This window comes from Malus sylvestris, chromosome 9, assembly GCF_916048215.2.
Source record: "Malus sylvestris chromosome 9, drMalSylv7.2, whole genome shotgun sequence".
NCBI classification, from domain to species: domain Eukaryota; kingdom Viridiplantae; phylum Streptophyta; class Magnoliopsida; order Rosales; family Rosaceae; genus Malus; species Malus sylvestris.
In genome coordinates this window covers 10006993-10034319 of record NC_062268.1, presented here as the reverse complement: position 1 = coordinate 10034319, position 27327 = coordinate 10006993, and the positions used below count along the sequence as shown (strand labels likewise).

The 27327-nt window shown below is 36.3% G+C and overlaps 1 protein-coding gene and 1 long non-coding RNA gene across 7 annotated transcripts; both read left to right on the top strand.

The window, feature by feature from the left end:
* The first annotated feature begins 12096 nt into the window (after nt 1-12096).
* Nucleotides 12097-13110, top strand: LOC126634191 (uncharacterized). Its single transcript, XM_050304685.1, has 3 exons — nt 12097-12256; nt 12370-12448; nt 12571-13110. The coding sequence occupies exons 1-3, from the start codon at nt 12251-12253 to the stop codon at nt 12852-12854; spliced, it is 369 nt and encodes a 122-aa protein (XP_050160642.1). The 5' UTR covers nt 12097-12250; the 3' UTR covers nt 12855-13110.
* An 8161-nt stretch (nt 13111-21271) lies between these two features.
* LOC126634069 (uncharacterized) lies at nt 21272-24474 on the top strand. 6 transcript variants are annotated; one of them, XR_007627184.1, is made up of 5 exons: nt 21273-22424; nt 22538-22652; nt 22820-22961; nt 23308-23556; nt 23840-24474. It is a non-coding gene; the product is annotated as an uncharacterized LOC126634069 (long non-coding RNA). The 6 variants fall into 6 exon arrangements; XR_007627185.1 differs by having other exon boundaries at nt 21275-22424; nt 22820-23556; nt 23840-23957; nt 24375-24474; XR_007627180.1 differs by having other exon boundaries at nt 21275-22424; nt 22820-23556; nt 23840-23957; nt 24172-24474.
* Nucleotides 24475-27327: the final 2853 nt, after the last annotated feature.

Here is a 27327-nt window from a genome sequence, read left to right as displayed (position 1 = left end):
CCCGCGATTTCAAAGCAATTTTCGTTGTGGATGTACATTTGGGATATCTATGATGATCCATGATGCGCCGTTTTGAGCATCCTCTTTACCAGAAGTAAATACATCATACCTGGAAGCGTATTATGCCTTAGCATCTTCCATCTTTTCTACAAAGGATTCAGTGGGACATTTGTGGACTGATTCAACCACTCTGCGGACCATTTATATACTTTATGGTATTGGTTGATGCTTCTGCACGTTGGTCACACGTGTGGCTGTTATCCATAAGCTGCATTCTCTACACTGGTGGCTCATATTAACAAGCTTAGGGCTCACCACCCTGATTATCTGATCAAATCTATTTGTTTAAATAAGTTGGAGAATTTACATCAAAAACTTTCGATGGATATTGCATGTCAGTTGGGTTTTTGAAGTTGAACATCCAATACCCCATGTTCATACCCAGAACGACCCAGCAGAAGCATTCATAAAACGCCTCCAAAAGAATACGCGATTGATTAGTCATACGTACCAAGTTCTTGATCTCCACTTGGGTCATACAATATTGCAAGCAACCATGTTGGTCCGCCTAAGGCCCTTCATGACCCAACCTTATAAGCATATGTTAGTTGGTTACCAGATACGAACCTGATATATTGTATATACGCGTCTTTAGTTATGCGATCTATGTCCTATTTATGTCGCCCTTACGTACAAATAAAATGGTCCTCAGAGAATGATGGAAATATGTGTCGGTTATGATTCTCCTTTTATTATTCGTTACTTGGAACCTTTGACAGACGATATCTTTACCGCTTGTTTTACGGATTGTCACTTTTATGAGACAATATTCCCGTCCTTAAGAGAAGATAAGAACATCAAGGTTCCTAAAAGAACGACGCAAATGATCGTGGACGTCCCGACTATGTCTCATTTCAATCCTAATCTAGATCGTTAGTATAACCAGACACTTCCTCTGATCTAGCAAAAGTATCACATATACCAGCTACAAATGTGTCTGCAAAGATGAATGTACCAAATATACGACATACCTTCGTCCAAAAGCAGGAACACCACTACTGTGGCTAACCCTCATACATTGACGCCTAGCCAATCAATCTGTTCTACGCCAGAAACATGGCAGATCACTCGGTTCGAGGATTCACTTCCCCAAAACTAAAGGAACATTGCACAAACGAATTTACCCCTTGATCGTTGTCTTAATCTTTTTCATCTCATGAGATTAAATTCGGATTACTCTCGAGACTTGAAGTTCTTAATCCAGTATACTAGTTTGGATGAGATATGGAATTAGAATGAGATTATCATAAATGATGTTTCATTTATATGGCAATTACCGACATAATGAAAAGCGACGATAACGAACTTCATTTCATTGATTAATGTCGACGTAAAATTGATTAGACAACTAGAAAAATCAATTGATGACGAATGAGATGAATGAAATAGTACAATATGACACCTTGTGGTGCAATGTTTCTCTCATAGGCTATGTGATTGATTGCAGCATTACAAATGTGGTTGTAGTATCTCTGGGATCCTGATACGAAACCTACATGGAATTTCCAAAGGACTTACATGTACTGATTCAAATAGTTCTAGACCACAAGAACACCTTCTTGGTTCTTAAGAGGCGTTCACTTTGAGGATGCGGAACTATCTGGATGGATGTGTTATACATATCTAAGTGAATATTTGATCAGTTAAGGACGTATGCCCATGCGTGTACAAAATTCGAAATTGCTAGAGTTGAGAAAACTAACTCCCACCTAAAGTCGGATTTTAAGATGAATGATTTTGGGAAAACTCAACATTACCTCGACCTGAAGTTTCGAGCTAGTTTTAATGGTATTCTGATCCACCACTTGAACTAGACCCAGAAGGTATTACATCCGAGTATACCATAATCGTCTATACGCTAGATGCAAATGAGACAATCACGAAGGATATGGAGCACAAGGTTCCATATTGGAACGTGAGGCAACCATATCTAAGTACCCTTTGCGTTTGTTGTACTTAGCTCAATGCACTAGATTGGACATCTTATGTGCTGATAATCTTTTGGCATAAAGCAGCACTGCGCCTACACGCCATCACCAAATTGGTGTTAAAGACCTTTTTTTGTTACTATGCATTTGGGTTTATATATCCCTATGCATCTCAGAATAGATCACACCTTCTTGATCTTCAGAATGATGCCTACCTTGTGGGGTTCGCTGAATCAGCCATATGTTTGACCGCACAAGGAACATTCCCGAATGGTTAAGTCTTTACCATTAAGGAACATCGCAATATCTTGGAGGTTTGTGATATAAACCTTTAGTTGCAAAACCTTTGAATTGTTCCAAGACTCACTGTATCTCATCACGTGAGAGATATAATTGAGAACTCTTGTTAAGCATATTCGAACTTTCTGCGATTTTCATCCATCGTTGAGCCCAACAACGATCCATGAAGACAACACTGTATGTATCGACCAAATCATAATACATCCAACAAGTCAACGCCAAGCATATTGTGTCTACATCATCATGAGCATCAGAAGATTGAAGTCAAGCAGTTTGATCCCAGACAACCTTGCCGACCTCTACACGACTTCAGTGCCGAAGTCTACCTTCTAGAAGCTTGTCTAAGGAATTAGTATGCGTAACTTTCTCACTTACGATGCTTGTAGTTTCATTTAGAAGTTTTGTCAAACTCAAGAGAGGTATCTAGAAGTATACCCACTTGACCTTAATGTATTATTTTTCCTACGATTAGGATCCCACTGGGTTTTTGCTACCTGACTAGGTTTTGATAAGGCACCCATCCTAGGTTGGTCATACCTTTCTGTACATTTTACTTGCGTCCCGAAGACGTATAATTTTAACTTAATGCAACTTCTCACTTTTCTCCTTTGACTATAGGCTTTTGTCCCATAATGGGTTTTGTTGTAGCGAGATTTTGTGAGTTTTACCACCCCTGCATTCTTCCGTTTATTTTGAGACTAGCATTCGCTACTTGTGCCAACTAGACGAGACGACTTCAACAAATGCTTCTACATTTGCCTGAAGATCTAATGCGCCATCTACTTGAGTATTTGCACACTCAAGGGGGAGTGTTGTGACATATGCTCTAATACATATTGTGATTGTATAAATTCTAAGTAGAGATAGACTAGGAATCCTTTAGGATTTAGAAGATCTTTCCTAATAGATTTTGTATTACTTGGAAAGCAAGTTTCTCCCCTCCTTATTACTATAAATAAAGGCACAAGGACTGGGGAATTAACACATAATACCTCAAACCTATTCTCCACTCTTTCTCTCCATGCCGCACCCCTCAGTTAAATATATGCCACAACAGTAGTTTCCTTGTCTGTTACTTTTTAAGGTCATTTTCACGGCATCAAACCTTAATAACTTTACACATCCAATTTCATCCAATCTTTTATATATCTAATAATATTCAAACCAGTTAATTACAAAGCACCAAAAAAAATTTGAGATTGTGTGACTTCGAAAATTAGGATCCTCTTCTTATTGAACTCATGAACCTTTTTTTTATATGAAATTTTCCGACGACGGTGAAAATTTTGAAATAGGTCCCTCTCTCTTTTTCATACACGAAAAGAAAAAAAAACAAAAAATTCAGAAGATGAGAAAGGGAGTGAATGATTGATAGAGAGATGAAGAAAGGAAGATGATGTGGAGGAAGACGGAAGGTTTCACTTGAGAAATTATTTTTAATTTAATCATTTCGCAAAATTATTGTGTTTTGGTGGAACAATGATTATTTAAGTTGATAGCTCAATCTACCATAAAATTAATTTGTGGGCTCATTTGAAAAGTACCTTAGAAGAGCAGTTATGTAGTTTCATTTAGGCACATAGTCAGTGGAAAATGACAAATTGAGTGAGGTAAACCACGAGTCAGTAGACAACATACAATGAGTTCAAATTTGGGCTAATTAAGGTGGTGGCTTTATCTTTCACTAGCCCTTTACCACGCGATAACATGTGTGGCAATTAACTCTTTTATATTTTATTCTTTTTTATAATGACTTTTTAACTTTTTGAAAAATAAGTCAGTAACTACTTCTCTATGTGGTGTGGTTTATTATGAATTATTTTCATTTCAAAATTTTTAATGTCCCTTCTTGATTAAGTTGTCTTATTCAAATGTTGCAAGGAGGGGCATTAGAAATATTCGTATGTTTCACTACTTGGGTGTGTTCTCTTTATATATAGAGATGAACATCAAAAATAATTGGGTAAATTACATAGTAGCCCCTCAGGTTTGAGGTCTATTACAACCACATACAACATCTTTAAAACATTTCACTTTCATACCTCACGTACTATTTTATTTCAAAATAATATATCCGTTACATTTTCCATCCATTGATCCGTTAAGCGCTGACGTGGCTGCCACATTTGTGCCACGTGGCTGCCAAATGTGTGCCATGTGGCAAAAAAAACAATTTTTTTTAAACTTGAATCCTCTAAATAAATATATTTAAAAAACAAAAAACAAAAAACAAAAGCTAAAACACACATCCCCGCAACCCCCACTTCATCTTCCCTCCCTCCCTCCCTCCCCCACCCAACCTGTAACCCAGAAGAAGAAGAAAAAAAACCCATCTTCATCTTCCCCGACCCCCCTTCCTTGCAACCCACCCCTTTCTTCCCCTCCCGTCTTCCCCAAACCCACCGCACCCACCCGCGCACTCACCCTCGTACCCACCATCTTCCCTCCTCTACACTCCCCACTCCATAAATCCACACCCATTGGGGAAGAATGGATATGGGTTGCAGGGAAAGGGAGATGAGTTTTTTTTTTTTTTTCTAGGTTGCAGGTAATGGGTGAGAAGGAGGAGGTAGAGGATGGGTGCACGATGGGTTTGGGGAAGACGGGAGGGAGAAGAAATGGGTGGGTTGCAGGGAAGGGGGGTCGAGAAAGATGAAAATGGTTTTTTTTTTATAGGTTGCAGGTTGGCCTCGAGTGGGAGGGGAGATGGGAAGATGGGTGCGCGAAGGAGGTGGAGGATGGGTGCAGAGGAGGATGTGGAGGATGGGTGGGAGTAGTTTTGGATTTGGGTTGCATGGAGGGACAGCGGATAGGGAAGATGATGAAAGGGATGGGGTTTCGGCAGGCGGCTAGGGGAGGGAAGGGGTGGGTGATGGGGTTTGGGTTTTCTAAGTTTTTTTTTTATATTTTTTGTTGAAGATTTAGGTTTTTTTTTAAATAAAATAAAATAAAATTTGCCATGTGGCATATATTTGGCAGTCACGTCAGCGTTTAACGAATCAATGGATGGAAAATGTAACAAATGTATTATTTTGAAATAAAATAGTACGTAAGATATGAAAGTGAAATGTTTTAAAGATGTTTTATGTGTCACGCCTCGATCCCGACATACGTCTAGGATCGACACGTGACGTTACCAAATACCCGTATCACTCACATACCTCGCCTCCGGGATATGGACATTGCACAACTCAAGATTCGAATTTTGTGATATTTTTTCTTATACTTTATGGCTGCATCTAACCTCCTCATTAGATTGCCTACGTACCCTCAAAAGCGATCAAGCCATTCGTAGTTCACCAATCGTCAACTCTAGTCTTTCCGTAAAATACTTCTAACAGAAAATCATAATGCACCATATTACACATCAACGTTACGTCAAACAACAATTATCATCTTTCATACACGCATGTAACCCATTCTCACACAGATACTTTCCAATTCATCCATCATATAAATCACTTTGTTTCACATAATACCACAAATCATAGTATGCAACATATCAAAGAACCAACGAAGCACAATGTTATTCTCAAGTCAATTTTTCAATTACTCTAATCATAATAATCTCAATCATACCCACCGCCATTCCACAATCACATCAATTAATTAATCATGAATCAAAGATACATGATCTTAGCATTTAATTGTTTAATCAATGAATGCAGTAACATATCATTTCACAAATTTAACCAAGGAACTCTAACAACTCCGAAAGAGTCACCCAGATATCCAACGATTCGTCTGAAACAAATCACAACAGCTCATAATCATAATCTCATACAACACCATGAAAAGTAAGGCTAGAGCAACACAGTTCGACCGAAGCCTACATCTCTGAAGCTGAAAACAAATCCAAGGGACCAAGACACCAAAGGGATTCCAGACCACTCAATGAAATCTCGGAGTACCATGCATATAGAACCGAACCATTCGATGAAATACAAGCTAGATACGATTTTGAACCATCACTCAACGGAATCCAAACAAGCATACAATTCCCCCATCAAATGTACCAAGTACAACTAATCCTCCTCACTTCTAAAATGCATATGGTCCCCCAACGCGGATTAATCAAGCAGGGTCAAGATAACCAAGTAGGTAGCGATTCCCCATTGCGGATTAATCAAGCAGAGTCATACCTACAGAACGGTTAGGCAGTGATCACCCAATGCGGATTAACCAAGTGCGATCCATAAATAGTATGGTCCCCCAATGCGAATAAACCAAGCAGGACCAGCCATGCACCACGTTTACATGGTGCAGTCTCATCATCACACCTTATACGCATACATGCTATCGATTCCGCATATCAACCATCATCTAGTCATATGGAGCACAACACAAGGAATTCCCTCAATTACTAATTCTACTAAAAATCTAATAAAGTACCTAACTCATCTCCTGATTTTCATCTCAGTCTCATGCTAGGTAATAATGCCAAGTTCCAATAAGTATTCAGTTGGCAATCATATCCAAATAATTATCAAACAATATTTAGATTCCATAATTGTCATAACATTCTTCATAATTATCATTCACATTATTAAAAGTTAATTAAACACCCATATATCACAAACATCATCAATACACAAGCCAAATCATATTTAATTAGCATAGGTCTATGGCTAAATATATAAAATTCACATTTCAATAGAAATCATATTTATAAGACCAATTCATATTCACAAATGATACTAATATAAGAAATTACGATAATAATCATATTTCATATATTCAAGTCGCTATCTAACCAATGTAGGCCCACTAGACTTCACTTAGAGCAAGTCCACCCCTAAAGACTTTGCGCCAGCACCTAGCCCATTTATCCACTCAAGTGAACAGTGATATACTCTAATAAATAGTAATAGACCAATGCATCTCCACCCCTAAAACTAAATAGCCTAGTCAATTTTATTAAAATATTATTAATTTTTATTATAAAATAATAATTTGGTTTTTTATCTTCTTCTTCTTCTGGAAATGAATTTCCTCCTCCTCTCTCTCTCTGTCACGCGCGTGCAAATGTACACACCAAAATCCTCTCTTCCTTCCAAGCTTTTACTAACCTTGTTCTCTTCTGGCCTTTCATTTTCCAGACGTTTTGCTCAAAACCCAATTCAATATTTGACCGCCATGTTTTAATCTCTCGAACCCGGAAATCCCACCATGTATAACCCTTCAGTCGCAATCCAGGAACCTAGTCCGGTCTACGACCTCGTTTCGTAATTGGGTCGGTTCGACTTCAGCTCAGAGCCTCATAGCAACTCCGGTTCTTATGGGCACTTCTCGTTTTGTCCAATTTCTTGTATTTCGACGCCTTTGAGGGTGCTTCAGTTGCCAGGAAGAAGCCCAAGGTCGGCGTTTCAGCTTCACTGAGCTTAAGCAGTCGCGGCGGTTTGGGAATTTGGAGGAGTGTGACGGAGTTTAATTGGGCTATACGGTTCCACTGTGAGAGAGAAAGGGGTTGATGGGGTTCTAGGGATCGGGTTCAGGCGTTGGATGGGGTTCCGGATGAGAGAGACGGTATCCATGACGTCAACATGGCGTCAAATAAGCCATTTCCTTCCTCTGTCGATTTTAGGCCGGCATGTGGACTGGCTTGGGCTGGGTGCCAGTCTATTCCACGGGCTGAAGTGAATTGGCTGAGTCCCAGCTTATTTTTTCCACTAGGTGCCGGGCTATTCCACCTCCGGTGGAACTGCTCTTAGTCCCCCATAGTACTAATTTTAGTAATTAGGACGTTTCGAGACATGTTGATCAAAAGTCAACTTTCGGTCAAAGGTAGGGTCCACAATTCTACACAATTCAATCTGGAAGATCCATAAATTGGATTTCAGATCTGTAACTTTATAAATTCCACATTTTGCTCAAATAACAACATATTAAAATCTCAACACGATCTGACGGTCGGATCTTCGCCAATTTCAAAATTCAAGTGGCGGTCGACATTTAATTTTACAAACATAGAAATCCAATTATGGAAGATCCGTCCGTCGGATTCTCAATCCGTAAGTTTCTATGATCCAAAAATATTATGTTCTATCACGCAGTAAGGTTTGGTGACGATCCAACGATCGGATCGTCGAATCATATTTTTGACCTAACCACGTATCGTAATGAAATTAGGTTCAAACAATCAAACCATATCATAAGGATATCAATTATGAAATCAGGGCATCTAATTAAACTTAAAAGGACATCATCGGCCCACTGGCCAGGTCGTCGCCTCACACACCGCCGCGGGTGGCAGTCGGCCGCCCAGACTTGCAGGAAAATTCAATTATTTTTAAAAATTACCAAAAATTACAGAAATGAAGATCTCAAATAGTAGAGTAAACTTTATACATGTGGCCATCCAATTTGGCCGGGAAACACTTCAATTTCACTCAAACCCGCCGAAACCCTAGAAAAGGGTGTGCTTTGATTCGGCTTCTAATCGAACTCCGACACCTCCAACACTGCCTAGGCTTGTTCCTGGGGTTGAGGGAAGTCTTTTGGTGGTGGTCATAGACAGTGAAACTTGTCAGAGCCACCGGAAAAAGGGATAAAGCCGCCGGAACACCCGTGGGTTTGTGGCTTCGAACTGGAAAAATGGGAAAGAAATTGGGAAATCTAACACTACCAGGATGTATGGCTCATCAAAGGCTTTCCATGGACACTAAGATCACCCAAAACGGAGTTCGTATGAAGGAGATATGGCCGGTCAAAAATGATGATTCGCGGGTCAAAAATAACCCAATTCGGGTCCCTCCTTTCCCCTCCTTCTCCCTCCTTTCCTCTTTTCTCATTGGCAGCCTCCTTTCTCTCTCACCTTCCCGTTGGCCAGCCTCCCTCATTTCTCTCCCTAAATTCCTTTTCCCTTCTTTTTTTTTTCTTTCTTCCTTCCTTTTTTCAGCCATCGCCCCCGGGCTTTTTCTTTAATCTTTTTTTTTCCTTAATTAATTAAGGGCAACTTTTTAATTGTAACTTTTTCACCTTGATATCTTTTGAATACATAATCTCAACACTCTACAATTAATACAAATCCCAAAAATAATATAATAACTCATTAATACACATACATAGTTTGCAATAGTGAAAATCAGGGACGAGATTTTACAGTATGGGATTGTAATAAACCTCAAACCTGAAGGGCTACTATGTAATTTACCCAAAATACTTGCACTAGTTGACAATTGATGACAGATAATAGGAACAATTCATACACTTCATTTTATCTTTCACATACTCTTATTAATTTTTGTCTTTTGGTAATCTTTAATTCATTCAAATTGACAGCCGAAAATTGAGAAATATATACGAAAAGTAAAACGAAATATGTAAGAACATCACCCACAAATAATTAGTGCTGTCTGGAAAATTCTTTTATTGTAGAGTCAATAATTCACTTTACTTTTCAAGTTCTCTCTCTAGAAATTAGAAGGTGAGTGTGAATGTACAAGTCGTGTTAGTCCACGACCATGAATCATATTGGCCTGCATCATTATCATTAACCATTACATCACTTTCCCATTCCAAATTTAGTTGAGCAGCCTCTCAACTTGACCTTATTATTCATTACTCATTAACCAAAATTAATCCCGAAATCGCGTTGAAACTAGTTTTGAGTCCTTTTATTAGACAGGTTTGAACATGATCCATATTTTCTCATTCTAATTTTAGGGACAATTCAAAATTATTACATTAATTTAGGAGAAAAAAATTTCAAACCCCGAGACTCGAAACCCAACACTTTAGAAAGATATTGAGCAATGATCATTCTGTACGTTCACCATAAAAAGTTGTGTCATAACTTCTCCTTCTTCTAAATAATAAGGTTAAATGGAATCAAATCTCATGTTAGTTTCATTTCATCTGTGTAAACAAATTGTATTTAGAAATGCGATTAAGAAATATCATACAAGGAATTGCACTTGTATAAATTTAAATTCTAAGAGAAATATAATAATTAAATTGAAACCAATGAGTATGCAGCGGTATTGAATTGACTCTGATATAATTTTCAATTTGTGGTTGCAGTTTCTTAGTCCATCACAAACCATTGGTTGGTTTATTTCCCATATCTATTACATAAATCAGTGAGCGAGACTTTCGAACTTCTATCTATATAGATAATATCCTTGCGAACTAACAAGACCGAGTCTTCCCCCACTGGCCACTGTACCTACCTAGAACCACAAATGTTACATGTGTATATATATGTATCTTTTCATTGCGTAACGTCATTGAGAAAATTGATATGAAACTTTACGCAAATTCTGTCTTTATCTCAATCATCACAAGTTTTTCTCACAACAACTAGGCGCCAACACCCATTTCAATGTCATATATAGCTAACATTTGCGTCTATTGGGCGGGGGATTTTGAGTGTAATGATCCTCACCCTTTTGAGAGAGGATAGGTTCCTCGCACACGATCATTGTCGAAAAGCTAATTTCGCCTAATTTTTCTCCATTTTAAAATAATAATAATAATAATAATAATTGGACATATTATATAGGACTAACCATGTGATGGAATCATGTTTCACAAGCACTTTTGATGACAATTATATATGGGCAAAGATGTACCCATGAACTTTCCCAATTCATGGGCATGAGTAAACCACGTTGAGTTACTTACGTGATAAGTAACGGCTGGCTAGTTTTCTATAGATGTGATGAGTTCTTAGAACGAAAGGCTTGATGCAGATTTTTCAACAGAAAATGAAGTGACAACTGTGTTTAGAAATTCATAAATGGTATTGTATACATATATACATCACATGAATAATTAGTCATATATTGACAAGTCAAGTCCTTCATTTGGGTGACTGACTTCATCAAAAGTCCATAAGACACCTGGATTACCATTTAAATTTAAAGGGACCACATCAATTATATAAAATGGTCACACACGCACCAAACATTAAGAAAACCTTTATTTAAAATTTTCAGTCACTTTCTTTCTCCCACTTTTTGTTTCTCTCTACCACAATAATTTCCTCCAAAGCACATGGTATGCATGTGTGAAAGCTACTAATATAAATACTTAAAGGTGAATAGGAAAATAAAATGATTATATAACTATGTATTTTGCAACATGATAGTGTGAGTCGCTACTAAATCTTATTTGATATAGTTATTATTTTCAACATAATAACCTTAATTAATTACGAAAATTTAAAATAGATATGTCTGTGTGTGAGTTTTATCTCAAATGACAATAACATTATTAGAAGTAAACTACAAAACTTTAACTTGTAAATTATTTGTGTTTGTTTTCATTGTTAAGATTATGTTGGTCAAAACAATAGCTCGTGTATTAATGTAAATAATTGGCAATAACGTCGTAAAGGCGCACTATCTAAGTATGCATGCTCCAAACCTTTTGCATTCATACTAAAGGAAAATAAAACTATATAATACTCTTCAAAATAAAGAAAAACAAATGCAAACAAAATAATATCTCGCATTTAGGATAGAGACGATTTCTATGTCATGACGTGATCGATAAGTTTTCGACCAAAACAAAAGGACCTGATTGTCTGCCCTTCCCTTCTTATACCTTTCTCATCCTTTTCTATTTATGTGATCACGGTTAAATCACGTCAACATTTTATATTAATTTTTTATATAAATAATAAGACAAAAAGCAATAAGAATATAAAATATTGACGTGACTTAACCGTGACCACAGAAATAGAAGGGGATGGAAAGGACAGACAATCCATGTCCAAAAAAAAAACATGACCAAGAGGCACTAGTTCTCATTTTTCATCAGAAAAGCACTTGGCTCACCGAAGACTCCCAAGAGGCCTATAAATATCAAAAACCCTTCTCACACTCTTCACCAAATTTTCAAACACAACATATTAATACACACCCCTCTCCTTCTCCACCAACAATCTCTCAAAGCCGGTTGAAGACCGTCAAAGACCTTCGGTTCGTCTTTGTCGTCGTTAATCAAGAACCAGGGTCATGAAGGTATGTCTGAGATTTGAGGTCCATGCAAGAACATGCATTGGAAACAGAAAAGGCAAATTATTTGATTCAAAATTTGGGTTTTATGCTAATTGAGCGCTATTTTTGGTTTCCAGCAAAAGGTGGTGATCAAGTTGTCTGTGCATGATGAAAGGGCCAGGGCCAAAGCTATGAAGACTGCAGTTGGGGTCGATGGTAATTTACTTCTTAACTGTGTTCTACAATAAATTTAATCAAATTCCAGAAATTAACTCTAATCCCAATTAAGCAGCTCTAGGTCTAAGTTATAACTAATAAAAGATTAATAATTAATGCAGGTGTAAACTCAGCAAGTTATCAGCAAGACAAGAACCAAATGGAGGTAATGGGGGAAGGGATTGATGTGGTTCTGCTCACAACTTCGCTTAGAAAAAACTTGAAGTATGCTGAGGTGGTGAGTGTGAGCCCTGTGGAGGAAAAGAAGAAAGAGGAAAAGAAAGAGGAAAAGAAGGAGGAGAAGAAGAGCGAGCCTGCACAGCTACAGTATGCCATGGGTTGCCCTCAATATGTGGTGACTTATCCTTTGTATGAAGAACCCCCCAATATGTGCACCATTCTGTGATTAATAACTAATTATAAGTTCCAGCCTCCACACACTCGGTTCCACGTTATCCATAGTAGTATTATGAGAGAAAAACATAACCAGTAATAATTTCTTACCCTTTAGTTTCATTTTCCACACCATCATTTAGAGTACTGCATAACATATATGTTTAGTTTTCTGTCAAGGTCAATGGTGAAAATGAAAATTGTATAGTTTCTTTTCTGCTATGAGTATTTAATTATATAAGGAAATTGGTATTTTCTTTTGTCTTCAATTATTCTGTAGAACTAGCTATACTGTTCTTCAATTTGTGTTTTCCTCTTAATCTTTGCTTTTGTGCTGTGTGCCTGTTGTTTGAATGTTCTTTACTGTACATGCTCCATGGTTTAATGTTTCACGAATTGTGGGCGGGTACTCGCTAGTCCATCTCTAATGCACAAACTTAAATTTTAAGATTTCGCCAATGCACCACACATTCAAAAGTTAAAAACTCGTTTTAACTTCATCCCAAACTCAAACCCATATATTAATTGGCTTCAACTTAAAACCCCAAATGATCAGCCCGAAGAGAAAAAGGAAAAGGAAAGTTGCAGTCACAACCATCTAAATTAAACTCCAAACATTTGATTTATGTGCATTGGAGAGAAATAATAAGCATTGGAGATTGCCATAGCTTGCAAGTGTAGTTGAGTAATATAGGGGTAAGTTTAAAATTACGAAATAGAGACACGAGTAAGGCATTGTCATTGTGTGTTGAATAAGTTGAATATTAGAGTGCGAGACGAACAAGACTACAAAGTAATAAAAATATTATTAAACAAACTTGTCGAAACGGCTACAAAACTTCAAAATGTTACATCATGACTAACATATTCACAACCGAATAACAAGCACGCTATTTATAATAAACTAACCCTAACCCTAATGCTAACGGGCTAAACCCAAGAAACCAAACATTAAAGTAAATCTAAACACTAATAGTTTCTAACACCCCCATCAAACTCATAATGGTATACGACATGGGTTTGCAAATAAGCAGATGTGGACTGGCAAGCATGCAAACTTGACTTGACTTGACTTAACTTGATTGGCGAAATTGACTTGACTTGACTTGATTGGCAAACTTGACCTGACTTGACCGGTGGCAAACTGGACTTGACTGGATTGGCTCTTTCTGGCAAGTTGATTTTGGCTAGCAAACTGATTCTGATTCAAATTGGCTAGTGTTGAGAGTATAGAAAGAACCCGTCACTAAACGGACAAGATTTTCATATCTCAATTGTAGCAACGAACGAACAAACACAAACACTATCATTCAAGTGGTCACAATTCCAAACACTCGTGAAAGACAAAACAATCTCAAACAAGCCAACAACAATTCCCGTGGGCCTAAAACAAACTTAACCTTAATTTTTTTCTTCGGCCGTGTGGGCCTAAAACAAACATCCAAAAATAATTTCTTTTTCATTTTCTTATTCTTTCTCTTCCTTTGCTTTTATTTTTTATTTTTTTCTTTCTGGACTGACAAACTGGAGGTGTATGGTGCACTGGTGCGGCGGCGGTGCGAACAAACAACAACAAGAGGGTGGTTCTAAGGCAGCGGGTACAGCAGTGGTATGGTGGATCGGTCAGATCGGCGGGTCGGGTTAGGATTGCAGGCAACAGTCTGGTGCGGGTCGAAGGCAGTGCGTAGGTGGTGGTCTGGTACATCAATGGGCGAATTTTGGTGACAGGACGTGATCGAACAGGCAACAGTAGCGCGGGCTGGGATCTGGGTTGCAGGTTCTTTCAGTGCTGGTGTTTCAGGTATGCGGGATGGATGCAAGCAGTTTGACGATGGCGTTTTCAGATGGTGGTGCTAGACTGGACGGAACTGGGTTCGTCAGGACGTTCAAGACAGGCACGAGATGGTGGTGGATTCATCTGATCACCGTGCTGGTGATCAGATCATTACGGAGGGAACATGAACAAACACAGCGGTGGGCGACAGCAGGGGCAGCTGCTTGTGGCTCGGCACGACTCCGGCTTCAGACTTTAACAAATTATTTTCTTTTCTTTTCTTTTTTTTTTTAACGACAATCAAATCAGAAAACAAAAAAACGATTCACGGAACGAAACTGGACAAAAACAAACAGGGAAGATATAGGCAAACCAATACGAACAAATAGAAGCAGACTAGATCCCAAGAATCAAACCTACTTTGATACGAGTATTAAAGTGCCGAATGAACAAGACTACAAAGTAATAAGAATATTATTAAATAAACTCATCGAAATGGCTACAAAATTTCAAAAGGTTACATCGTGACTAACATATTCACAACCAAATAACAATCACGTTATTTATAATAAACTAACCCTAACACTAATACTAACACGCTAAGTTCAAAAAACCAAACATTAAACTAAACCTTAACACTAATAGTTTCCAACAGGATATGTACCTTTCAACATAACTGGTTATAGTCAAATTAAGATGGCGACAGCCTATCCACCATACGAAGACCCCTTCTGTATTGCACTATTGGTGTATGTATAGAGACAATTTCATAGTTTCTTTTCTTCTATGAGTATATGGAAAGCTGACATTTTCAGTCTGCAATTACATACTCCACACTGCTAACCCAATTCTTTAATTTGTATGATTTGCTCTTTAACTATGTGTTGTGATGTGCCTTATGTTTTAAGTGTTGTTACTGTACATGTTTCATAGTTTAATGTGTTGAGTTAAGGCGGAAATTTTGATGCCACAAGGTGCACATTTTCGCGGCTAAAATCACTTAATAAGAGTCACATTCATGCATACACTTGGTAACATGATATTACTATTCATGAATTATTTAGGTCTTCTGGCTCATGTACATTTCACCATAATTGGTTAAATTACAAATCAAGATGGCAATAAAGAGTAATGCTGCTCTTACCATAATTATATACTACATTTTAATACCACCTTAGGTGGTGTATGAGTTGGACATCCCACATCACCTTAATTGAATTTTTAAATTTAGTATATTTTTAATTAAACACCTAACTCGAAATAAAATTGATTGCATTTTTTATGTATGTTTTCTTCTCCCACTCTCTCTTCATATCTCCAGCAGCCCCAATCTCATCCCTCATTCCCCTTTAACTATCCCCTCTCCTATCTTCACTAGCACTCCATCCAAACTCCAATGGCATAGAAAACTGGGAGAAAACAAAATATAGAGAGCCTGGAACCATGACTTTTAATCTCTTGTAATTTTTTGTCGTCTTGCCGACAATTTTGTTTTCAATTTTTCTGTGGTTTAAAATTAGAGAATCAAATGCCCCGCACGTGAAAAGAAATCCTAGAGTTTGAATAATTTCAACAACAAAAGACGATGACAAGATGGAGGTAGGAAGATACATCGCTGACACGTAAAATTTAGAACTTGTTTGGTATTCTATTTGAGTTCAAAGTTTTTAACTCACAAACTGTTTCTCAATTCACAACTCAAAAATTTGTTTAGTAAGCCTATTTTTCAAAACTTGAACTAAAAAATAACTCAAAAACTAGCCTAAAATCTGAGAACAACAAAAATTTGTTTTTACTATTTTTTTTTCTTCTTCGTGACATCCGCAGGACCTTGGTGTCGAGGCCAGCGACACTAAACATCAACTGAGAGTAATTGGCAGTGATGAGATATATGTTTCCGACAACTGAGAGAGATGTTCTGGCGACTGTGACATGGATCTTTCCAACAATTGAGATATTTTCTTCCCACCATCCTCTCACTCTAATCACCCGCAAGCCCAACCTCACCTCTCCGCCATTACCAAAGCTTTATTTCAAACTCAATTTGCTAAATTTCAATGGCAACATTTGAAATTAGCAACCCACTACCATATATGTGAACAAAACTCATCCGAAGACAACATTACTTCATAGTATGAAGTGTGAAATTGAGAGTTCCAAATCAAGTCATCAAGATATTGGGTCTTGGTGAGCATTTTCTGGGTCGCTTCTCAAATCCCAACTCGACCTTACTATCCTCCCTCAGCCATGGCCACCTAATGGTTTTGTTCAGACAAGTTTTTGGGTTATATAGCCTAAACCCTTGAAGATTTAAAATAGTTTCCAGGTTAGATACCAAACAAGTTTTTGGGTTGTAAAAAAAAGTGTTCTTGAGAGAAGTTCATCCAAGTTGTTTTTAAGAATTATAATTTTTTTTTTTAGTAGGATATCAAACAAGCCCTTAGGGTTTGATTGATTTTTTTTTTTTTTTGAACAAATGATTTTATGTACACAAGAGGGAGGGGGTAAACTTAGCCTCACAATGGGCTAAAATTTAGGGTTTGATTGATTGATTTTTTTTTTTTTTTTTGAACAAATGATATTATGTACACAAGAGGAATGGGGGTAGGCTTAACCTCACAATGAGCTAGCAATAATGTGGTTCAAATCAATGTATTAAAAGCATGAGGCATGGGTGAGGCATGGGCGAGGCGTCCGAGGGATAGCCCAGCCTAGGCGTGAGGCGTGAGGCGTGAGGCAAAGCTTCACAGGACCTAAATTTTTTAATATATATACTGAGCGTACACATATATTATATTGAAAAAAAAGAAGATTATTAATCAATAATCATCATGAGCACACACATATATTATAAGTACGTATACACACACATATAAATACATATATTATATTATATATATATATATATAATAGAGGATGAAAAGCACAATGAGCACACATATAACAATGCACATAGACGGCACACACATCCATTATATAAAAAATAAAAATCAGAAAACAAGGCAGAGAGATGATATTGCAAGGAAGATGTATGAGATAGTTAAAACCTTACCCAAAATTTGGGTTTGGGAGTAAAAAATAAAAAAATAAAAAAATCCCCTGAGGCACGCCTAGGCGACTCCGGCGGCGTCTTCCGCCCACTACCTGAAAAAGAGACGGCAACCCTCAAGCCCAGCCTCACAAGGCGCCTAGGCGCGCCCTAAGGCGAGCCTTTTAAAACATTGGTTCAAATTCACCTTTAACGAAAATCGAACCTAAGACCTCTGACTTACAAATGAAGAGGAATATCACTATACCGTAGTACTAAGTGACGAAATTATGATATATTTAAGTGGTAAGAATAACATTACTAAGCAATAAATGACAACTTGAACAGCAATTACCCTTGGCTTACTCTTGATAAAAACAAGAACAAGAGGGACACAGCAAGAAAAACAGAAAATCGAGAGAAGATTTTAGTGGATCAACAAAAAAAGCACACTTCCATGTAGCTGTGTACTTACTGTAGGAGATGATTGACTTTAAACTTCACATCATGATGACGGTTGATCGGACGGTAAGTCTAACAGCTAGACATGCACGGCTCCCTGAATACCAACTAAGAAAAATCAGCAGTCTTATTGACAATTTGCTTAGATGGCATGCAGGGAGCCAGGCACGTCATGCTTCTTGACTGGCGGATAGGTTGATCCTTAATCCTCGTGCATCATGCATCTCATCATAATACTGGCCTGCAAAATAATCAGATGCTCAATAAACTAAAATATCGAACCCATTTATCCAAGGACCAAATGTAAAAGCCTCATGCTTATAATTAGAAATTATGAAAATAATAATTTTGCAAGAAGAGAAGACATCCAGCTGAGAAATTTATCAGAAATCATTTTTTACCTAGTTCTGATTGTATAGGAGATAGCTAATAACCCTAAAAAAAGGCAAAAATTACATGAAATGAGCTAACAATGTATATGAATTTAATTACATTACTTTTCAACAAGTAAAGAAGATTTTGATACTATATACATAGACAACCTTAATTTTGAAAGTGTTAAGCGTAGGAAATGAGCCAACAATGAATAGGAATCAAACTATACTTTCGAAAGTGTAACAACAACAGGAGATGATCGACAACGTATAAGAAGCTAAACTACATTACTTACCCAATAGTTAGAGTATTGAATCTGAATCTTAAGCAAAACTACGACAAAGAAATTGGAAGAAGTTATTAGCAAATACATAGCAATTGTATTCAACTCTAGCTTTGATCTCTCTTGCTCGAACTTGTTTGACTGCATGAGAAGTGTGCAGAGAAGTAGTATTTATAAGGAAAGATGGAAGTGATAGAAGTAGGCAAAGACAACAGAAAATCCAACTGCAGATATGAGAGATTAGATAGCACTGCTCCTTCTCAAACAGCAGACGGCAGAAACAGTTTTATTCTTCAACATTATTTCTCACTCACTATTTTTCTGCAGCAAAATTTACACTTGTCTTGTTAGATATCAGTAGAAGATATAATATGTGTTTCTTTACAATGTTATTAGCAGCTGAATAATGCCAAACGGCGGCCTTGAGCTTTGCTCTGCAGGAATGTGGAAAGTTTGGATGTTTCTGGCGTTGGATGTGGTGACCTATTATTCCCATCACCCATAAAGTTTTTAAAAAAATTCGTGGTATGTGGGCAACTTTTGATAGGAGAGAGCCAACTGCCTTGTTTGACCGGTAATAGACGGTGCCAGAGTCACTGCATGAGACAAATCACAGCCTTGCTTTAGGTGGTTTAACGTACTGTCTTACGGCCGTTTGTGGGAAATTTGTTACCAGTACTTACAAGGTAGGAGGTAGGAGGTGCGGCACATGTTACAGTTAGGGCTTATAATTAATAGAAAGAGAGATTCCAAAAGTATATATCGGAAGACAAAATTTTATACGTTCTTTATTTTTTGCATTATGACTTAATCTAAGTATGTGAATAACTTGTAACAAATATATTGATAATTCGATGAACGTCTATTGTACACCATAATAATTAGAAGCTTATATTGTGTACTTGTAACAAATATATTGATAATTCGATGTACGTTTTATATATATCTGATGTGCATAAATGAACCTTTTCTCTTTTTTTTTTTTTTTTCTAAATTCAAGCAATAGTTGAGGGAAAAGGGAACATGACATCGTGCGCAGGTGAGAAGACATTTTACACTTAAGTTACAAGTCATTTTATCTTATTTTTAATTTAACAATTAATCAGTAAACCTGATTTATCAAAAGAAAGTTATCAAGCATTCATTTGTAGTAAAATGTAAAGGAGAAATTGAACTTTGAAGGATGGCATGATAACTTTTTTGAAATGCTCATAACAATTTCTTAAACAAAAATATTATTTTTACCATTTATTTGTACAATTTCTCTAATAGAGATAGGATCCACTGCATTGGCAGGCCCTAGCTCTATTATAAAAATGAAGTGTTGCATTACTCTTTCGTAAAAATAAATGTCAGTACTAGTATTTGGGCCATGTATCATAGGTGTTGATCGGTTAGCAGTTGGATTTTGTGGATCTGATTATAGTTGGGTTAGCCCAGAATGAGCCAGACCCAAATCTGACAAGCTTAGGTTGAATCTGAAACAAGCTCAGCCCATTATAAACTTGGGTAGGGTAAGTTCACTGTAGCCCCCAGATAGGAAACTAGGAAAGTTTGGTTATGCCAAGACACTCTAGTGGCACCACCACTCCATAGTGATATCTAGTCCTATTACTAACTTATTGTCCTTTTAAAGATCACTAGAGTTGTCATTAGTTTTATAGTATAATGGTATTCTTCTCCATATGTAGATGTTATGGATGCAAATTTTTGCCAATAATAGATTGACAAAAATCATACTTGCAAAACAATAACACCATTAGGCTAATGGATGAAGACTCAAGAAAAAAGGGAGGGTGCGAAGCCTAAATCAGAAATAGTTTGAGAGAAATTGAACTTGAGAGAGTTTTGAGTAGTATGTGACAATTATTGATCTCCTTTTTTACTTTGCTATTTACAAGAGAGACTCCATGTAAGCAGCCAGCTAGTGATATTGCAAGCCATGCTAGGCAGACCTGTGTTCTGCGAGTATGGTGTAGACATGACTGCTGGCCCGCCAAGACAGCCTCTAGCGGACAACACCCAAGGGAGACTCTAAAGAGTTGACCCTTGCCTCCTTGGGATAGTATTGGAATGAACATCATGATATGTACTGGAATCCAAAGGTCCAAGAATGAACACCAAGCAAATGCTTAGCCCACTACGGTTTCGTGTGTAGTCTGCTCACGACGTAAGTGTAAATCTGTCATATTAAGCTCATAATTTATGTGTTCTTATTTGATATGGTTAACTTATGTCTCTACATGTATGAGGTCTCAAATTTAACTCTCATAAATAAAAAGTTTGATACCAAATTATAGTTGGTATATTGTGTCACCCCTACCAAACGACAAGGACAACATTCAATGCAGCAAGTCCAAATGTCTTGCATCAATTTTGTCATAGCCCCCCACCCAAGGTTCAATCCATCAGTCAATGCACCAGATCCGAACGTTTGTGTGATCAACCATGTTTTCCTTATAATACTCTACAATCTTCAATTTTTTTTTCAACTCAAATGTTACCTATTCATTCAAGTCAATAATAAAGGAGGCAGATTGTCTGCCCTCCTGTTATGGTGCATTTTCAATATTCTTCTATTTGTGCGATCACAGTTAAGTCACGTCAATATTTTATATTTCTATGGTTTTTTATTTTATTATCTCTATAAAAAATCAATATAAAATGTTAACGTGGTTTAACCATGACCGCACAAATATGAGAGGATGGGAAGGGCACCATAATAGAAGGGCAAACAATCTGCCTCCAATAATAAAAGGTCAAAATTAAATTTAAATATGGCAGACATTTGGGAAATTTGGAAAATTAACTAAATTTTGGAGTTTAAATAGAATTTTAACCAATAATTAAAATATTTCTTAATTCTAACCAAAACTTGACATAAAAATACTACAATACCCTTTCTTAACTAAACTAATTACAAAACTATATATTTTCCATTGTGTAGTATTTCCCTTCTGATTTTTCACACTTCTCAATTACTTTGACCGCAAGACATGAAAATACTACCAGCCAAACTTTCACTAATCACTGAACCTGTTTCTCCGGTGACAATCTTGACGTCATTTAGATTTTTCCCATACTCTTAAAAGCAATTATTTCATCAAATGGTGCTTTGTAAATAGTTTCACTTGAATGCACTTGTGCTCAAATTTCTTCCAACAGAGAATACAGATAAGACCCAAAGTAATGCCGAACCGATTGAAATGATTAATCTCGTCCACCTGAAAAGGTAAAGGTTCAAAAGTAATACAATGTAAGAGATTGCAAACCAGAGACCATTAGAAAACTAATCACATGAAATTATACATATACTAAAACCCAGTTTTCCGGCACTATTCATTAGCAGTGAAAGAGCGGAAATGCCCTCGAGTTTCTTCTTTGGATTGCTACTGTTTCATTTTTAATACGTAAAAAGTCGCTTTCACCCTTCCCAGTCACACGTCTTTCATTGTTTCTTTCTCTGCTTGGACCGCATGTTTTCTACTTTACCTTTCCTCTTTGTTTTTGACCTTCCTTGATCTTCATTGTTCCTTCTTTTGCTGCCAAATCTTTGCTTTTTCTTCGCAGAATAGTCTTTAGAAGAGCATATTTTGTGTTTGGCTTCCTCTACTGACAAGTCTGAGAATTCGCATGAGCTGGAACGCTACTGTCGATTTGGGTATGCTGTCCCTGCCTCCATTTTTTCTCAGTTGTCTTTGTTTCTTATTTAGATCAGTGGTGTTTGTGTTTTTCTTTTTAGTGTTTAATTTTGTGTAGTTTTATCTAATGTAGATTCCAAAAAGACAAACGTGCAAAAATTTGATCACATCCTATAAAATTGCCAAAAAAAAAAAGGTCATTTCCAAATCATGCAAAACCAGCCTTCTTTCCTGCACAAAAAAACTGGGTAAACACAATCTATCCTTATTTTATTCATGATATAAGGTAATTAAAGCTAAAATATCTTTTTTATGAACACCAATCAGCTTCTTTGCCCATTAGGTCCATTGTTCTTCATTTCACATGTCTTTATAGAGATTTAATACTCCACAATTTGGGATTTCTGTGTTGTAGATTTTGCAACAACGGTTGCATAGGAAGCAGGGAAGCTGTTGGTGATGGAGAGGGTGAAGGTTGCTCCACCTAAAGCCATGGAAATGAGGGTAAAGGTCAAATATACCTCAGTTTATCACACTAAACTCTACTCCTGCCGAAGGTCAGCAATAATATCTACTACATACATATAATATACATAATATATATATATATATATATATATACACGATTTTATATGATTAAGCTTTGAGAATTGCATATTTGTAAACTATGAGTAGAGTTTTCCAGGCACATTTACTTTGAGTGAATACATTGTTGTTCATTCTGGCCATCTTTCCAAAATCAAGCGCCTTGCTCAGTTGGACAAAGTTTGCATCCTTAGTTGTGCCATACCAACAAGTTTGGTGTCGTACTCAATGCTTTAGAGCCTTGAATTATACATTCTCAACTGATACTACATATTGAATCGTTTGCATTATAGTGAATATTTTGTTTTTTAATATCAGGTTTGGGTTCCCCTCTCAATGTAGCAAAACGAAAAATTATCCTCAGTTGTTGTTTATTGGCCTCACTGAAAGTTTGGACAAACTTTGTTGATCCCAAATTCTTTGTTCTAATAAATTGCATTTATTTTCTTTTCCGTATTTATACTGATAAATACATGATCTAGGCTACTAAAGGTGGAAGAATTTCTGAGGTACCACAGAGTATTGGGGTGGAGTTGGTGGACTTGAAGCCCAAGAGGTTTGACAAAGGTATTTATTTTTTATTTTTGACGTTTGGATTTGGTTTAACAGGTAGTTTAGTGGAAAACATATAAACATATTTTTGCTTAAACATTCTTTCCTTGGCCATAACTAAGAATTTGGAGTAAATGAATTTGTGAATTCGAGTGACAATGACAAACCAGTGCACGAGATGAAAAATGATTCACTATTCTTATTATTCTTATTATGTGTTGGACATGAATCAACATAGATAGGTAAGTTGTAACTTTAACTTATATTTTTAATTTCTTCTGCTTCTCATCTACCCAAGTCTACAATGTACATACAACTAAGGAAAAGACCGAGACATCAACCAGTGCAGAAGCTCTTGATAAGACTAATTGCAGATAGCACTACAAATGAGCACTACAATTTTAAGCTTGATGTTGGTATGTGATTTCCACTCCATCTCATCTTTTTTTTTTTAATGTTAGTTTAATTTTCAAACCTTTTGTACGCATCAAGTAATTCTCCCTATAATTGAATAATGGCATTTTTTTCGTTTCTCTTTTTCACTCCTCCATCAATTCATTGGTTAAATAGATTGAAAAAATTTAGTTTTTTTATATTGAATTCTTACTGATTCCAATTCTTAATATATAGCAAGAGAAAAATTCTGGACAAAGCAAAAAATAACATGATGACCAAGAAAAAGATGGTCATTCCCAAACAAGCAAGACCAAAAGATTGACCAGGAAAAATCATAAACACTAAGCAGATGTGCGGTGCCAAGATTCTGATATGGACATGAATATTTTTCGTATTGGAACGATTTTGATACTATGAACTTCTGTACATGAATATAGCTTTCATAGCATCTCTATCTTTATAACAGTGAGGAATTGTACACTGCCAATCTCTATCTTAGGTATATAAATCTAACTTCAATAAATTATGTTTTATGTATGTACATATTATCAAAATATTTTAAACACCCGCAGCAACGTGCATGCACTTTTGCTAGTATACACTACTGTAGGGTTCAAGATTCAAGACCAAAGACAGCAGCTTTGCCGAAACCATGGTGGATTCCTGACACTGTACACCAACTACTGTACATATCTCAGCATAGAAACCTCACATAGATTTCAACTTAAAAGGGTTTTTGCTCCTCTGTTTTTAGATTCAAATTTTGCTTCAGATGTTCAGTTCCTGATTAATTTTTAGGCTTTTTAGTTTACTAGTTTCCGTTCAGTTTTCGTCTTCTTTGATTACATTTGAATATATATATATATATATATATATATATATATATATATATATATATATATATATATATATATATATATATATGTATGTATGTATGGGGGATATATAGAAGAAGAGTGTAAGAAATGGAGGGGTTTGAGAGTAGGGTAGTATTCAAGAGGCTACGTTCCTCAAGATCTCAACCAATTGTTGTTTTTTTTTTTACGGTTAAGAGTAATGAATAATTTCAGTCAATAAGGGTATATATTCTTATGTTAACTTTTGGTTGTAATTATCATAAATTTAAGAAAGTGGCTATAATTATATATAGAGGGTAAATTTTGGTTTTTCTTTTTCAAATTTCCCCAGACATTTTGGAAGAATAACTAGGTAAATAGAATAAGACGTTAAAATTCTCAAGTTTTATTGGATGTCAAAAGATTACGGGGCAGGAGGGATAAAAATTGGGGTATAAATACAAAGTTCTTTTTTTCTGCACCTAAGATTCTGTCTTGGTTACAATTTACTGGAGGGAAATTTTCTTGTTAGGAAACCTAGGGTTTAATAATTCCTTTTAAAGACGTATGCATGTTAATGATGGATACATTAATCTGACCAAAAAAGATGCTGTAACGAGGTCAAACTTATTAGCTATGGTGAGGGCTCAAAGAAGGTCCCCTCCCTTCTAAGAACATTAGGCAATAAAGGGGCTAAAATTTGAGAATTTAGCCTTGTATTTTCAACTGTTCACCTAAGATACCTATAATTCTCACCTGTAACTTTATAATTTGTTAAACATTTTTATTTCGTTGAATTTTCTTTACTAATATTTTTGGAATTAGTTTTTGTATTATCTATATTGTTTTATTTTCACGAATATTTTTTATGTAAAAAAATTCAAATTCCGGAAAAAAAAATTGTTGAGAAAATTGAATGAGTTTATGGATTAGTGAACGAATGGATGTGTATTTTTTTTTTTTGTCAAATAATATATTTTGTTAAATTAGATGTTAGGTTAGTCACTGACGGAATTTGAATTCACGCCGTTATGCAAATTAGGGCCGTCTCTGAGATTTCGGGAGCCCTGTGCGAAATTTATAAACAGGCCCCTCCTTAAGATAGTTTTAAAAAAACTAGAACAATGTATTGATATTTGAAAACAATAACTTAAATCAAAATAAACTTTAGCACTAGCTTTAAATCAAAATAAACTTTAGCACTAACTGATTGCAAGTTTACAAATGTCATTAATCATAAATAAAAAAGCTGCAAACATAACCTTCATTAAACAACCAAACAAGGATAAAAATTTCAAAAGGGTAAATCGCCAAAATGGTCCCTGAGATTTGCATAACTCATCACTTTGGTCATTGAGATTCCAAATCGATAAAAGTGGTCCCTGAGATTGTCCACCATCCATCATTTTGGTCATTCCGTTAAAAACTCCGTTAAGTGTCCTGTAGCTCATGGTTGAAAGTTTGGGCAATTTTCAAAGCTTCGTAACTCAATCGTTTCTTAACCAAATTCGACCCATAATATATCAAAATGAAGATAGGAAAGTGTAGAATACGATTATACCTATTTCAAAGCCCAATGGTTGCCGAAGATTGCCAGAAAATAGCCTCAAAATTGACTGGTCCAAGTGAAAACTTGAAAACGCGCCGGAAACTGGGTAAACTTTAAACGTTCATAACTTCTTCAATACTCAACGAAATCAAGTGATTCAAAAATGAAAATCATACTTCTTGACGAGAAAAAGCGAATGGTACCTTTTTTTATGGCTAACTTGCCGTGGTTTGGCCATAAAACGGCTCGAAAGTGGCTGTCTTGGTCTCAAGTTAGTCACTTTCGAGCCATTTTCTGGCCAAACCATGGATAATTAGCCATCGAAAAAGGTATCATTCTCTTCGTATTTTCGAGAAGTATGATTTTTGTTTTTGAATCACTTGATTTCGTTGAGTATTGAAGAAGTTATGAACGTTTAAAGTTTACCTAGTTTCCGGCGTGTTTTCAAGTTTTCACTCGAACCAGTCAACTTTGAGACTATTTTCCGGCCATCTCTGGTAACCATTGGGCTTCAAAATAGGTATAATCTTATTTTACACTTTCTTATATTCATTTTGATATATTATGGGTCTAATTTGGTTAAGAAACGATTGAGTTACGAAGCTTTGAAAATTGCCCAAACTTCTGGCCAAGAGCTCCAGGACACTTAACGGAGTTTTTAACGGAATGACCAAAATGATAGATGGTGGACAATCTCAGGGACCACTTTTATCTATTTTAAATCTCAGGGACCAAAGTGATGAGTTACGCAAATCTCAGGGACCATTTTGGCGATTTACCCATTTCAAAACTCTTAAATTTATAATTTCACTTGAATATATGACATTATTCTATAAAAAAATTGAAAAACCATCGTTTTTTGGGGTGTTATTATGACAATTAGAATATCTCATTGTACTCCAAATTTTTATATTGAGTAATGTTAGAGAAACTAAATTTGTAGACAAAATTTTGTAAATTAGACATATGAATTGATAATTGGATTATTATTTAAGCATTGATATA

Excerpts from the sequence above, each read along its gene's own strand:
- LOC126634191 (XM_050304685.1), top strand. Across the intron at positions 12,449-12,570 it reads GACTGCAGTTGGGGTCGATG|GTGTAAACTCAGCAAGTTAT; the intron begins GTAATTTACTTC and ends TAATTAATGCAG.